We start from the raw sequence: 16,532 nt of genomic DNA on the forward strand, positions 1-16,532 counted from the left end.
ATCCGTATTCATATCCTTTACTCAACCTTTAATTGGGTCTTTTTTTTGTTATTGTTGAATGGTGAGAGCTTTTTATATATTATGAATAGTAACACCTAATTAGATATAGTATTTGCAGATATTTACTTTTATTCCTTAGGTTACACTCAGTTAATTGTGTCCTTTGATGCACAGAAGCTTTTAATTTTGATGTAGTCTGATTTATCTATTTATTTTTTGTTGCTAATACTTTTGTTGTCATATTCAAGAAATCATTGCTAAGTCCCATTTCATGAAGCTATGTTTTCTTTTGAGGATGTTTAGATCTTTGATCCATTTTGATTTAATTTTTCTATATGATGTAAAGTAAAGGTCCAACTTCATTCTTTTATATGTGAATATCCAGTTTTCCCAGCACCATTTGTTGAAAAAACTGTCATTTCCCCATTGAATGGTCTTGGCACCTTGGCAAAAATGATTTGGCTATACATACAAGGGCTATTTCTCTCTCTTCTATTCCTTTGGTTTGTATGTCTGTCGTTATGTCACTGTTTTGATCACTATACACTGTTTTGATTACTGTAGCTTTGTCATCAGTTTTAAAATCAGGAAGTGTGAGAACCCCAACTTTGTTTTTCTTTTTCAGGATAGTTTTAGCTATTCAGAGTTCCTTAAAATTCCATATGAATTTTAAGATGGAGTTTTCTCTATTTCTGTGAAAACACCATTGAGATTTTGATTGGATTTGCATTAAGTCTGTGGATTGCTTTGAGTACTATTGACATTTTTTTTCCCCCTTTTTTTTGGTTAATCCTCGCCCGAGAATATTTTCCCATTGATTTTTAGGGAGATTAAAAGAGAAAGGGAAAGACAGAGAGAAACAGCGATGTGAGAGAAACACATCAATTGGTTGCCTCCAGCCCAAGCCCCACCCGGGCCTGGGAGGAGCCTGCAACTAAGGTATGTGACCTTGATGGGAATTGAACCCGGGACTCTTTGGTCCACAGTCTGATGCTCTATCCACTGAGCTAAACCGGCTAGGGTACTATTGATATTTTAATAGTATTGTCTTCCAATTCACAAACATGGGATGTCTTTTCATTCATTTGTGTCTTTAAATATTTTTTGGTAATGTTTCATAGTTTTCATGGTGCAGGTCTTTAGCCAACATGGTTAAGTTTTTCCTAAGTATTTTAATTCTTTTTCTGATGCTCTTATAAATAATTTCTACTTTTATAAATTTTTTGAAAAGCTCTTTTTACCCTTACATTTAATCCATTTGGGATTTGATTTGTTTTGGTTTATGGTGAGATGTGAACCATTTCTTTTTTCCCCCAAGTAGTATTTTTTCAGCACCATACATTAAATAATATTTCCATTTTCCATGTATTTGTGATACTGCATTTTTTATATACTAAATTCCCATTCTTTTTTTAAAATCTTTACCTGAGGATACCTGAGGATATATTTTTATTAACTGTAGAGTTGGGGGAGGGAGGGAGAAACAGAGAGAGAGAAAAAAACATCAATGTGAAAGAGAAACATTGATAGGTTGCCTCCCGTATGCAACCTGACCAGGGAATAAACCCACAACCTTTTTCGGTACATGGGATAATGCGCCAACCAACTGAGCCACCATCCAGGGCCTAAATTCCCATTCTTAACAGCATCTTTTTCTGGGTTATGTACATTATATCACTGATCTGTTGATTGCTATATCCTCCTTAAAATGGGGTGCAATTTTTATTCGAGTCCAGTCTTAGGAGTGGTCATACATTTAGCAGTGTAGAGTAGAAGACAAGTAGCCAAGCCATTTGACCTGTTTCCCTTTCTCTCAGTGTCCTTAAATCCAGGGTGGGGCAAAAGTAGGTTTACAGTTGTGAGTATGAAAAATAATATACTAACAAATAATACAAGGATAAACTCTGTGTTTCACCTACTCAAACTGTAAACCTACCTTTGCCCCACCCTGTGTTTGGCCTTTTTACTTTCATATCTGTTGTCTGAAAAGAAAAGGGCTGCTCATTCATTTTCTCAGACTCACCTACCTTTATTTCATTATTTCTGTTATGCAAAATGATTATGTTAACCTGGAATACCTGGAGGTGGTAGGTTTTAACAGCTTAGGCGTTCTAAGAATAGTTCTTTCTTCTGCCAGATATGCGCTGTTTTGGTGGTGTACCTCTTGTGTCCTTGGGCAAGAAGACAGTGAAACAACCAGTATTTGTAAGTACTGTGGATGAAGGGTGACCAGTCTTCTGGTTTTATCCTAATCCTGTAACTCTTGTCATTTACTTCTTTGTCAGTTGCTTCAACTGTTTGCCTTTCAGTTTACCTAAGAGTGACATGAATTCTCTATGTCTTGTTCGTTCATTTAAGGAAAATGTATTGAACCCTTAATTTACTAGGCACACTGTACATGTCATGGCAGATAAAGAGATATTAACTATATATACACACAAATAGCTATCCTCAAGTTGGTCTCCATCAGAGGCATATCAGCAAAGCAGTGATCATACAGTGTGATCAATGCCGTGACTGGGAGAGAGATTTACAGGGTTATGTGAGAGGGATATCTAATCTAGACTTGATGGTCAGGAAAGGCCTCTCAGAGGAAATGACATATCAGGTGAGACCTTAAAAATGATTAACAGTAAATCAGATGAAGAGTTTGGGGAAGAGTATTCTATGCAGAGGGAACAGTGTGTACAGGAACCCAGAGGTGAGAGAGCGTGTTGGATTCCATATTATATTGAACTAGGGTTTCTCACTCAACTGTGGCACTATTGACATTTTTGGCCAGATAATCAGTTCTTTGTTGTAGGAGCTATTGTAGCTGTATTCCTGGCTTCTGGCCACCAGATGGCAGTAGCATCCCCTACCAACCCCCCAGTTGTGACAATTAACCCTTTGCGCTCGCTTGCTTTTTTCTCGATTCCTTTATTCTACTCGGGATTTAATTCTTTAAATACCCCAGATTTTACAAAGCGCGGCAGTAGAATAAAAAACTGGAGTTTCTTTTCATACAAACTTATTTATTTGGATTTTTTTATATTTCAAATTATTGATACATTCAAAGAGTATAAAAAGAGCTGCTACTGATGTTAACCGTGTCGAGTCACACTCGACATCTGAGTGCAAAAGGTTAAAACTGCCTCTAGGCATTTGCCAAATGTCTCTTGGGTGTCAAAGTCACCCCAGGCTGAAAACCATAGATTTGAAACTATATAAAATTATTATTTTTGAAAGTCAAAGTGGTAGAATTATAGGCCAGCCCATGTGGTTTAGCCTAATAGTTTGAGATAGCTTAGTAACAGAGTTAGGAGCTTGGAGTCATGGTGGGCAAAGGCACATCAGGAAGGCCTGACAGCCATCTATATATATATAAAAGTCTAAGCGACCGAACGCACTGACAGTGATGGCGAACCTATGACACGCTTGTTAGCACTGACACGCGTAGCCATTTCTGATGACATGCGGCTGCTGAGGCGGCCGCATGCCGAGGATGAAACATTTGCAAAATAATGTTTTTTCCTCAAAGTGACACACTACCCGAGTTATGCTCAGTTTTTTGGCGAAGTTTGACACACCACGCTCAAAAGGTTGCCCATCACTGACCCAGTGACTGGCCGAATGGTCACTACGATGCTCACTGACAACCAGGGGGCAGATACTCAATGCAGGAGCTGCCTTCTGGTGGTCAGTGCGCTCCCACAGTGGGAGCGCTGCTTAGCTGACTGACAGGTGCCAGACACTGGGCTCACGATTGGCAAGCGCAGCTGCAGTGGCGCGAGCCTCTCCTGCCTCCATGGCAGCACTACCGAGTGGTGGCAGGCACAGTGGGGCCGGGATGAGCGGGATGTCAGACTGACTGCCGATTTTGGCCCGATCCCCACAGGCCTGGCAGAGGGACCCGACTGGATCACGAATATGTGCACTGGGCCTCTAGTATGAAGATAAATACCTTTGACTAGAAAAAGTATTTTAAAACTTCCAATGTAAAGATGGTTTGAGCTCTTAAGAAGTCTGTTTTTCAATAAGTTTTTGAAAACAGACATGCCATTATTTTAATTTTATCATGGGTTTGTCTCTGTGTGTGTGATTGATGTGGCCTTCTTTCCTTCTTCTCTCCCTCCTTCCCTCCCTTTCTCCTTTCCTGCCTCCCTTCTTTTTTCTTTCTCTCTCCTGAATCTCTCTATTTCCCTCCCTCTCTTGTCAACAATCACCTAAACACATGTTATAATTTCTTATAGGTTGTAGATGTATCCAAAGGAATTGTGAATGCAGTTAAGGATCCAGATGCCAGAGGGAAAACTTTTGCCTTTGTTGGGTAGGTGGTTAGAGTTTGACTTTAAAATTGTGTTACCTGTTAAAATGAAGCACTCATTGATTTACAGCAACAATAATTCCTAAACATGTCACTCACTAACAGATTTACTCATTGCATTTTTATAGTTTCTTTCTTCTGTGTATTTATTCCAGAAACCTACTCCCCTTAGCCCAAAGACCAGTGTGTCTCAAAGAGTTGTCCAAAGGCCATCATTATCAGAATCTTCTGAATGCTTATATTAAATCAGAATGTGAAGGAACCTGGGAATCTGCTTTTTAATAAGTGATTTTTCTGTCACCAAAGGCTGAGAACCACTTCCCTAGAGAATTATATATACATAGTCCCGTGACCACCACAGATGGTTTTGTATCACTCCAGTGATGTTTTTAATATATAAAAGGATATTACTATAAATGCTAAAACACAAAATACTTTTAGGGAGTAAGTACAGTTGCAAAATCAAATTAATTTTGCTAGAGTATCTTAATGCCCCAAAAGGTAGAAAATGGCTGGTTTAGGGTACAGTTGCTAATGCTGTGCAAGACTGATCTTTTGTTATATGTTCTCTTCATTGAAGTTTGCTCTCCAGAAAAATGTGACACTGTTAAACTGACTTTCCTGAAATTGTTAAATTATGACATAGCTAGATTTAGAACCTTTATACTGAATTGACTAAACTAAAAAACTAAGACTTAATCTATCAAGTTCAAAAGTACCAGATCCATCTAACAATTGGCTCAGAACCTCATCATTCTGTGAAGGAAACTAGTGGTGCCTGATGTTTTGTGACGTGTGGGGGTCTGATTCAACAATGAAGGGATAGCCTAATTCCTAAGAAATATTTGATTCTACAAAAAAGACACTTTTCTCTCTCAACCAGATGCATAGTATTTATTTCCAGGATTATGAATTCATACATTTTTATGTGTCACTATTATTATAAGTTTAGTTAAAAAAAATTTTTGGTGCATAAAAAGACTATAGTGTGTTTCCATGTCAACCAGCTGCTGCAAGATGTATGTCTCTCTTCAAATTCCCAGATTGGTACATTAGCATGCAGTTATATGACCTAGAAAAGTCACTTACAAAAACATGTTTTTAGCACAGGTTTTGTAAAACACAAGATTCAAACACATCAGGCTTTATTTAAGAGATACTTAGACCAGGATACTAAGGAACAGATGAACAGAAATGACTTTACAAACTTTGCTTGCTTACTGCTCAGTGGGGATGGCTCTGGGATAAGTTAGCCATTTTCTTTGGCTGTGCCCAGCCACTTCAGTCTCTTTGCTAGCCTCTGGTAAGTCATACTTGTTTGGCACAGTGATGGGTCAAGTAATGCTAGACTTGGCAGTGTAGGCATTTTTCCTTGTGAAATTATAAAAATACATCTATATTTCTCTTTTGCCTCTTCAGTTCCAGGGGAAAACTTTGCTTGTTTCCTTGACACTTTGAGGTTAAGGCAGAAGCATAAGACCTGAATTTTGCTTCTAGTTTTTTCATAGTTACTAATTATATGATAGTGGCCCATTCTGCTTATTGTTCATTTAACAAATACCTATGGTCTCACACGCGCGCGCGCACACACACACACACACACACACACACACACCTGTGAGAACTAATAAGTTCAGCAAGATCATAAGGTTCAAGATCAGTACATAAAAAATCAGTTTTCTATGTTAGCATATGAACAATCTAAAATAAAATTAAGAAAATAATTTTATTCAAAATAGCATAAAAAAGAATAAAATACTTTTATTCTTAGGTGTAAATTTAACAAGAGAAGTAGAGACCTATACACTGAAAATTACAAAACATTGTTAAGGGAAATTAAGGAAGACCTAAATTTCATGGATTGGAAGAGTCAATATTGTTAAAATGGCACTTTCCCTAAAACTGATCTATATTTTCAACTTAATCCTATCAAAATTCCAGCAGGCTTTTTTTTTTTTTTTGCAGATATTGACAAATTGATTTTAAATCTACATGGAAATGCAAAAGAAGCACTGTAGCTGAAACCATTTTGACAAAGAATTGTAAGGTTGTAGCAGTTAAGCTTCGTAATTTCAAAACTTACTATAAAGCTGCAATTATCACGTGTGGTACTGGCATAAAAATAGACATATAGGTCAGTGAAACAGACTTGATAGTCCAGAAATAAACCTTGTGGGTGGTTGCTTTTTGACAAAGGTGCCATAACAATTCCAAGGGGAAAAGATAGTCTTTAGCAAATGGTACTGGTATATCCAAATGCAAAAAGATGAACATTGACCCTTACTTCACACCATACATGAAAACATTAACTCAAAATATATCAGAGACCTAAATGTAAGTGTTAAAACTTTTGGAAGATAAATAAAAAATCTTCTAGACCTTGGGTTAGGCAAAGATTTTTTTTTAGATATGACAAAAGCATACTCCATAAAAGAAAAAATGGATAAATTAGACTTGATCAAGATTAAAAACTTCTGTATTCCAAAGACACTGTTAAGAAAATGGTAAAAAAACAAGTGAGGAGATCATCACTGAAAGGATGGGGCAGATCAGAGAGGTGTATGGAAAGTCTGAGGACACAGAAGAGATGGAAATATTTTCTAGGACAGAGATGGGCAACCTTTTGAGCTTGGTGTGTCAAACTTCGCCAGAAAACTGAGCATAACTCGGATAGTGTGTCACTTTGAGGAAAAAACATTATTTCGCAAATGTTTCATCCTCGGCATGCGGCCACCTCAGCGGCCGCGTGTCATCAGAAATGGCTGACACGCGTGTCATAGGTTCGCCATCACTGTTCTAGGAGAACAGGAAAAGGGCACTCCCAGGAGAGAATAGTAGGATTGCAAAGCAGAACTGAGTCTTCCATTTGAAGGTAGTGATCAAAAATCAAAGGTGAAGCCCATTCACCCAGTTGTACTTTCTGTACAACTCTGTCTTGCTGGTGGTTTAGGCACTGAGAAGGCGAATATTTGGGTTAACCAGAGTATGGGTTTTGCTGCACTGTATAGTGGAGAGGAGGCTGGAGGACAAGGTTTTGCTGAGGATATTTGCAAAGGAATAACTATGAAATCTAAGCTGGGAGGGACACAGGCTACAGTGTACCTTTGTCTGTGAGCAGGGCCATTTAAACCAGTCTTTAAGTCACTGTTAATGGAACACAAAGGGCTTTAGAAGAGCTGAAAAAGAAGGATATTACGTATTAGTTTGCCCATGAGTCCAGTATTGCTTGGCATCAAAAAGATTACAGGTTGTTCTTTGGCACAGCATATATTATATGCCCTGCAGTGATCTTCACATCCTTCTGGATTAGAAGAAAGCTATTTAAGGGCTTTGTCCCCTAGCTGACATTTTCTGTCTTTCTTTTTATTTGTTTTGTTTTTGGGTGAAAATATCAGAATGATGAGGTTCTTACTAAATTCCTTTCATTTCACTGAGTTATCACAGGCTTGCTGATGCAAAAGGGATTAGAAAAGTGGGTGAAGAGATATTAAAATGTATTAGAAGCAACAATAATTATTAAAGCGAGGTTATACTGGTTCAATACTATTCAGATCAGGAGAATGGAATATAAAGTCCAGAAACAGTCTTAAGTATATGTAAGAATATGGTATGTGATAAAGACAACATTTAAAAATATGGGGGAAGGTTACATAATTCAGTAAATGATGTTATATCTTTACCTTATAATAATACAAAAACATATTGCTAAAGGTTCTGATGTTATGGATTTAAAAATAACAACTTATTGGTAAAAGTATTAGTAAAGATACTGTACTTTCCGGCGTATAAGACGACTTTTTAACCCAGGAAAATCTTATATGCCCAGTCATCTTATATGCCAGAAAATACGGTATATGGAAAGTTATGTCACTGATGACTGGAGAGAGATTTTCTAAATATAAAGCCAAACCATAAAATAAAAGAAATCAGTAGTTTTAAGTGAAATGTTTAGACTTTTATATGCCACAAAACACCTAACCTTTAAAATGTAAAGAATAAACAATAAAAGATATTTCCAACTTTATTATTAAAATATAAAGAATTCTTAACAAATCAGTCTTATAGACAGGGACCCCAGGAGGAAAAAAGGAAGTGTAAATGGCCAAAAATATATAAAGAAAAAAAGTTAATATTTAGTATTAAAATAATGCTAATTAAAACTTTGAGGTACCTTTTTTTACCTGGCAGATTGACAAAATTTTGTTTATTTTTTTTATGACTAAATTCATTTTTGGTGAGGGGGGCTACTAGCATTTTATGTAGATCGATATAACCTTTTTGGAAGGCAGTTTGGATGTATTCAATAAAAGCCTTAAACTCTCAAAGTATACTTTTTAGCTAGTTCTACTTATAGAATGTATTATCCTTTATAATAAAAGGCTAATATGCAAATCGACCGAACGGCAGAACGACCGGTCGCTATGACCTGCACTGACCACAGGGGGCAGACGCTCAATGCAGGAGCTCTCCCCTGGTGGTCAGTGCGCTCCCACAGGGGAGCACTGCTCAGCCAGAAGCTGGGCTCAAGGCTGGCGAGCGCAGCGGCAGTGGCAGTGGCCATGGCAATGCTAAGGATGTCTAACTGATGGCTTAACCCTTTGCACCCACTTGCTTTTTTCTCGATTCCTTTATTCTAATGCTAACCATGTCGAGTCACACTCGACATCCGAGTGCAAAAGGTTAAGCCCACTCCTTGGGCCTAAACCATCAGTCGGACATCCCCCGAAGGCTCCCAGACTGCAAAAGGGTGCAGGCCCGGTTGAGGGACCCTCCCCCCAAGTGCATGAATTTCATGCACTGGGCCTCTAGTAAACACGTAATTATGGATAAGTACAAATATTTACAATAAGAATGTTTATTAAAGCATTATTTTATAAAAGAAAAATATTTTAATAGCTTAAACATCCAAAAATTGGGAATTGGTAAAATAGTTATAATTACTATACATGCAGTATGTGCAAGCATTAACATGCACTAGAATATATAATGACATTGACAGATGATTGTGATTTAATGTTAAATGAAAAAGATATTACAGAATAGGATGAACTGTAATCTTATATTTATAAAAACAAAAATGTATTTATAAGGAGAGAAGGATATATTTTGAATATATTAACATTGTCTTTGGTGGGATTATGATGATTTTCCTTTGTGCTAATCTGCATTTACTAGAGTGCATATGTGTTCCTTTTTCATAAGAAAAACGTTATTTTGTTAAATTAAAAAGGTGAATTTGTAGGTGCAAATAATTTGAATAATTGAATTTTGTTTTTCGTAGGCCCAATCGATACCTCCTTTTTGACCTGGTGCAGTATGTCTTTGGTATGGCTCACAGACCCTTCCTCCCATACCCTTTGCCACGTTTTGCCTATCAGTAAGTAAAGCACTTCTTTTTGTGCCTTCTAAAATAGAGCTAACTAGATACATTTGTTCATAATGCTCTCTCACTTAGGGTTATAGGGAGTATGTCCTTTATAGTGGTCTCGGAATCTCTAACTAGAATGTTGTCCTGATATCTTGATGTTAGTCTAGGAAAGAACCAGAGACGTCTAAGAAAGGGAAATGCAGATTAATGTGGATGAGAAAAATGATGTGTTGAGGGGTTAAATCTGCAGTTCTTCAAATTCTCCAATTAAAAATCACTGAGTTTTAATGTGGAGAAGTATCTTGGCAGGTTGGATAAAGGAGAGATCAGGTTTCTCTGTTTCATATCACTTACCCAGAAGTGGCAAAGGGACTCCTCTTTATTAAACTATTCTGGTCATGCAATTGGGGAAAGGAGCTAGGTTGGTTTAGACTTGGCCTATGGTTGCCTTGTCTTATTTCCCTGCTTCTTGGTTCATTTCTTCCATTTGTAGGTTTATAAGCTCAGAATTATGTCACACACTTTCACATCCAGTTTGCCAGATTTTTTTATAAACCAGCATGGCAGTTCACTCCTTCATTTGTTTGTTCATCAAATGCCTGCTGTATCATAGGCAGTGCACTAGGCACTTGAGATGTTACACTAAACCCTGTAACAGAGGTATTAGAACAGTAGTCAATTAAAATGTAGTGTGATGATAATACCAATAGAGCGTGTTCTATTTTCAGGCTGTCTTTACTTCCTCCTCATTTAATACTTATAATGACTCTGAAGTAGGTAGGGAAGAGTGTATAGTGTGAGTGAAAGAGGGAGGCTAGGACAGAGCATGAGGAATACCTGCATTTAAAGAACCAGCAGAATAACAACTTTGTCAAGGAGGCTAAAAAAGTGTAATAAGAATGTTTAAGTGAAAAATGTAGAGTTTGGAAGCCTAAATACCCAAAGAAAAGTGATGTTTTGACTTTCTGTCTTTTTAAAAAAATTTTTTTTTTCAATTATAGTTTACATGCAGTATCATTTTGTATTAGTTTTGGAAAAGGAGTCTTTTAAGGAGAGAATGAATGAATGAATGAATGAATGCTTTAAGAAGGGGAGCATTGCCCTGGCTGGTGTGGCTCGGTTGGTTGGGCATTGTCCTCTGCACTGAAGGGTCGTCACTGGTTTAATTCTCAGTCAGGGCACATGCCCTGGTTGCGGGTTCGATCCCCATTTGGAGTGTGGCAGGAGGTAGTCAATCAATGTTATGCTCTCACATTGATGTTTTTCTCTCTCTCTCCTCCTCCCCTTCCTCTCTCTCTAAAAATAAATTTTAAAAAATAAAATAATTAAAAACGAAGGGGGAGCATTGCTATTTGTTCACATCTATCTCCAACACCTAGAACAATGCTTGGCATACATAGGCATTGTTAATATTTGCACACTACTCAGCTTGCCCTACATCCTTAATGGAAGCATATTTGAATGTCTGAGGCTTAAATTAGATTGAATTTCAGACTTCTGAATGTTGGATCATTTTGTTTGTTTTGTTGGTGGTGGTAGCTTTATTTTACTTTTTAAGATTAGTTGTCTCTTTGGTAGAGAATAAGGAGTGGCAGCAGTTACAGCAGTCAGGCAGGGTTAACTTGAAAGAAAAGGTAACCTCACAGAGAGTTGTGCCAGGACCTTGGTTCTTTTCTTTCTTTTAATTTTTTAAATTTTTATTGATTTCAGAAAGGAAAGGAGAGGGAGAGAGAGAGAGAAACATCAATAATGAGAATCATTGATCCGCTGCCTGCTGTACACCCCACACTAGGGATCGAGCCCACAACATGGGCATGTAATCTGACTAGGAATCCAATGAAGAACCTTCTGGTTCATAGGTTGGTGCTCAATCACTGAGCCACGCCGACTGGGCGGTTTTTTTTCTTTATTTTTAAAAAATATTTTTATTGATTTCAGAGAGAGGAAGGAGAGGGAGAGAGAGATAGAAACATCAGTGATGAGAGAGAATCATTGATCGGCTGCCTCCTGCACACTCCCCACACTGGGGATCGAGCTGGCAACTCTGGCATGTGCCCTTGACCGGAATCGAACCCAGGACCCTTCAGTCTACAGGCCGACACTCTATCCACTGAGCCAAACCGGCTAGAGCTGGGCGGTTTTCTTTAAAGAAAAATGCCTCTAGAGCAGTCTCTCTTCCTGTGGTTCTTATAAGCTAGCTTGAATATTGGGCATAGAGACACTTACCCCATGTGCTATATTTATTCCTTTGTCTAGATTGGTAGCACGATTCTTTGAAATCAGCCCATTTGACCCCTGGACAACGAGGGATAAAGTGGAGCGGGTGAGTATAAGTGTGTTGAACATCTGCCTGGATAGATGCTGGGCAGAGAGCTGCATAGATGGGTAAGTTAGGAAAAGGTGAAAGATTTATCTAATTTGAAGAGGAACCCAATTATAGAGACTGGCAGAAGTGGTTTTTGTTTGCTGGGGTTATTTTCATGTTCTTGTCTGCCTTTTACCCTCTTGGGAAGGTCAGCCCTCTACTTGTGCACTCAGACTCCCCCACTCTCAGCTTGCTCCAGGGTGTGGTTCCTCTGCTATCAATTTTTCTTTCTCTGTTGGCTCCTTTCCCTCAGCATACAAACATGCCGTAAGAGCTCCACTCTTTTTTAAAAGACAAAACCCTCCCTTCCCGCCCTGTTTTTGTGTGCCATTGCATCAAAACTCCTCAGAAGGGCTCTCTGTGCCTGCTGTTGACAGTTTCTTACTTCATTCTTTCTTTAACACACTTCACTCAGGCTTTTATTCCCATTTTTCCCCTAAAATTGTTTTTTTCAAGGTTGCCTGTGATCTCCATTCTGCCAAATCCATAGTGAGTTTTCTGATGTCATCTTGCTGCATCCATGAGGTGCTCCCTCCTTCTTGCAACCCTGAATTTCCATCTCTTTTCTGGCCAGTTCTACATTCTCTTGGATTTCCTCTTGGTGGGCCATGCTTTTCGGTCTGCCTTCCTGGGTCATTCTCTTCCTGATCTCTAAATGTTCGGGGACCCCAGGGCTTTCTCCTCAGCTTTTTGCCATCTTTGCTTATTATCTAAATGACCCTCATCTAGCTCCAGCTGCTGTCTGTAACTTATAACTGTAGTTCTGTCTCCAGCCCTGAATTGCCCCCCAACCCAGCAATGGGTTCTTACTAATTTAGATAATACTATAATCATCTGAAATAGAACATGTCCATAAATAGAATTGCAAACCTGCCTCTGTCATCACAATTAACAGTATCACTATTAGCTCTGTTTGTCAAGTCAAAAATGTAGGATTTCTTCCTTTCTCATCCAGTCTAGATCTAAATCAATGCTCTCCCATGGAACTTCTGCAGTGCTGGGAATGTTTTATGATCTACATTGTCTAAGATGTAACCACTAGCAACATGTCACTATTGAACACTTGACATGTGGCTTATGTGACTCTAGAAATAAGCTTTGAATTTTATTTAATTTTAGTTAAACTTAAATTTGGTTAGTGGCTATCGTATCGGAGAGCACAGCTCTACACCATCAGCAAGTATGATTCTGGCAACCCTCAAATACGTGCCAGATCTTACAACTTCTCCTCTTTCTACCTTTTCATTCAGCTTGTTATGAAAATGTTTATAATAGTATTTAAATTTTTCAACTTATAGAAAGGTAAAGGAAATAATTGTCTCTTCTCTACCCACTTTAATCCAAGAGGGTAGAGTCTTCGTTCTTACTGCCTTGAGCAGTCTCCTGTTGTCTCTCTGGTCCCTCTGCAGTGTGTTGGACTCCAGAGCTCTGGCTCTTCCCAGCCTGCTGTCTCCCATTCTAGTCTGACTCATTTTTCATTCACCCACTGCCTATAAAAGTTTCTAGGGAGGACACAAAATAAAATAAAAATAATATACCACCTCTACCTTTGAAGACCTGTTGACCTTTTATCAATAAGAAATAGCCAAATTGTCCTTTGAAAGTTACCCGAAAGCTAAAATGTAGAGAAGATGAAAAAATAGTCCTTGGAGAACAAATGTGAATGGACAGCCGATAGGGTGGAAAGCTAAGACCATTTCAAGGTGTCCTGTATATTCATGAAAGATTGGACAAGAGAACTAATTGTCAGAACACTTCATTGTACCTTGCACTAATGTGCCTCTCACATTTGTAAGTGAAAAAGTGTTAGTACAGTAGGCTGAATGGGTTTTAGATTTGGTTTGGAGGTTGCTTTATAGCACTGGTAAAAGAATTGCAGGCTTTGTCGGGTGGGAGGATGAACGATCTTTTTAAGTCTTACAGTTCATTTTCCTTCTTTAAAAACAAGATGGGTTTGGATTTTTAGATCTGAGCATTAGTCAACCAGGTTAAGTATAGCTGGAGCACAAAGGTTAGTGGATTATCTCTTAATGAGCAAGGACAAATGCCAGTTATTTCTGTAATTCAACTGTTAAAACTGAGGCAGGAAGCCTGTGCTCAGAGCATGGACACACGGGCTTTAAATCCTGTATTTTACTTAAAAGCCACCCCTGACAAATTTGACGACCTGTGCCTCTCACTTTAGATTTATTTCTGTTTAAATCTGTAGAATGACTCCCCTAGAGCCTGTGTTCTGTGCTCATGGATAGTGTTGGGGACCTTTGAACTGCTATTTGGTGAACTTTCCCTTTTTTCCTTAAACCCTTTTCCTGTGGTCAGCTTTTAGAGAGTGCCAGGAACCAAGCACTGCCACATATCCTTTTAAAACAGTGAAGTATCAGTATCAGTAATGGGTCTCAGCTGGAGGGTTGAGTGCTTGCTGGATAGCCTGTGGCGTTCTCGGACAGCAGTCAGTGTTCTCTGTGGTTCTTTGTTCACAGGTTCACATCACCGACATGACATTGCCTCACTTGCCTGGCTTGGAAGACCTTGGTATTCAGGCCACTCCCCTGGAACTGAAGGCCATCGAGGTGCTGCGGCGTCATCGCACGTACCGCTGGCTGTCTTCTGAAATGGATGAGGTGAAGCCAGCCAAGACTGTCAACTTTTAGTGGCCCCTGAGCTGCCCTGGGTTTTTAGTGTCATTTGGGTCACCTGGCTAGTGACCAGCCCACTTTCATCAGAGAATCCTGTAAACAGTGAATAAGATCTCTCTATTAAAACATCTGAGGTTATATTCTGCAACAGCTTTTCCTTTCTTGATTTATGAAATGAGAAATGTCGCCATTTAGAGCTTAAGCATAATTTTTGTTTAAAAATATATATTTAATAATGACATGTATCATTTATCCTCTGTAATGCTGAAGGATTTGAATTTCACTGTGTCAAGCTACTTCTATAACAAGGATCCCCTTTTAATGTCATAATATTATGACAACCACAAGTGATAGGGGATTGTCTTTTACTATCCATTAATTGAGAAAATATATAATGTTCTATAACTAATTTGAGATTATTTTTCAAATCTTATCTTAATGACATCTATATATATTTTAAAAATAGTACATACATATAAAACATTGTAGACAGATTTTCAAACCGTATGCAGTAATTCCATAGTCCTCTGCTCAGACCTAAACTATCTGAAGTCTGTCCCCCTGCTATTAGGACAGCTATATGATTTCAGATACATGGATATAGAAAGGTTCTCTTGCCCTAACCGGTTTGGCTCAGTGGATAGAGCGTCGGCCTGCGGACTCAAGGGTCCCAGGTTCGATTCCAGTCAAGGGCATGTACCTTGGTTGCGGGCACATCCCCAGTGGGGAGTGTGCAGGATGCAGCTGATCGATGTTTCTCTCTCATCGATGTTTCTCTCTATCCCTCTCCCTTCCTCTGTAAAAAATCAATAAAATATATTTAAAAAAAAGAAAGAAAGATTCTCTCCATGCGAAGGAGGTGCCACAGTCTCTGCAGTGATGACTAATGCACAGGAATTCGGACTTTTTTTTTCTTTTTCTTTTATTTATTTATTTATTTATTTATTTATTTATTTATTTATTTATTTAATGAATCTTTATTGTTCAGATTACAATTGTTTCTCCTTTTCCCCCCCATATCTCCCCACCACCCAGTACCCACCCCTCCTCTCCCCTTACCTCCCCCCACCACTGTCCTTATCCATAGGTGTATGATTTTTGTCCAGTCTCTTCCCGTACTCCCCACACAGACACCCCTTTCCCCCTGAGAATTATCAATCCACTCCCATTCTATGCCTCTGATTCTATTAAGTTCACCAGTTTATTCTGTTCCTCAGATTTTTAATTCACTTGACTTTTAGATTCACTTGTTGATAGATGTGCATTTGTTGTTCATAATTTTTTATCTTTCTTCTTCTTTTTCCTCTTTTTAAAGAATACCTTTCAGCATTTCATATAATACTGGTTTGGTGGTGATGAACTCCTTTAGCTTTTCCTTATCTGTGAAGCTCTTTATCTGCCCTTCAATTCTGAATGATAGCTTTGCTGGGTAGAGTAGTCTTGGTTGTAGGTTCCTGCTATTCATCACTTTGAATATTTCTTGCCACTCCCGTCTGGCCTGCATGGTTTCTGTTGAGAAATCAGCTGATAATCGTATGGGAGCTCCCTTGTAGGTAACTAACTGTTTTTCTCTTGCTGCTTGTAAGATTCTCTCTTTGTCTTTTGCCCTTGGCATTTTAATTATGATGTGTCTTGGTGTGGTCCTCTTTGGATTCCTTTTGTTTGGGGTTCTGTGTGCTTCCTGGACTTGAAAGTCTATTTCTTTCATCAGGTGGGGGAAGTTTTCATTCATTATTTCTTCAAATAGGTTTTCAGCATCTTGCTCTCTCTCTTCTTCTGGTACCCCCATAATTCTGATGTTGGTTCGCTTGAAGTTGTCCCAGAGGCTTCTTACACTATCTTCAACTTTCTGAATTC

The 16,532-nt window shown here is 38.5% G+C and overlaps 1 protein-coding gene across 3 annotated transcripts in view; it reads left to right on the forward strand.

The window, feature by feature from the left end:
- The window catches only part of NDUFA9 (NADH:ubiquinone oxidoreductase subunit A9), a 34,170-nt gene extending 19,347 nt beyond the window's left edge, over positions 1-14,823 (forward strand). For all 3 annotated transcript variants that reach the window (XM_008143751.3, XM_054718793.1, XM_054718792.1), the window contains 5 exons: positions 2,138-2,205; positions 4,233-4,309; positions 9,588-9,683; positions 11,931-11,997; positions 14,520-14,823. In XM_008143751.3, the coding sequence (XP_008141973.1) occupies positions 2,138-2,205; positions 4,233-4,309; positions 9,588-9,683; positions 11,931-11,997; positions 14,520-14,690 (479 nt within the window). In that variant the 3' untranslated portion in view covers positions 14,691-14,823. The remainder of the gene's footprint in view (positions 1-2,137; positions 2,206-4,232; positions 4,310-9,587; positions 9,684-11,930; positions 11,998-14,519) is intronic.
- The last annotated feature ends 1,709 nt before the right edge of the window (positions 14,824-16,532 follow it).

Source organism: Eptesicus fuscus, chromosome 7 (genome assembly GCF_027574615.1).
Source record: "Eptesicus fuscus isolate TK198812 chromosome 7, DD_ASM_mEF_20220401, whole genome shotgun sequence".
Taxonomy (NCBI): domain Eukaryota; kingdom Metazoa; phylum Chordata; class Mammalia; order Chiroptera; family Vespertilionidae; genus Eptesicus; species Eptesicus fuscus.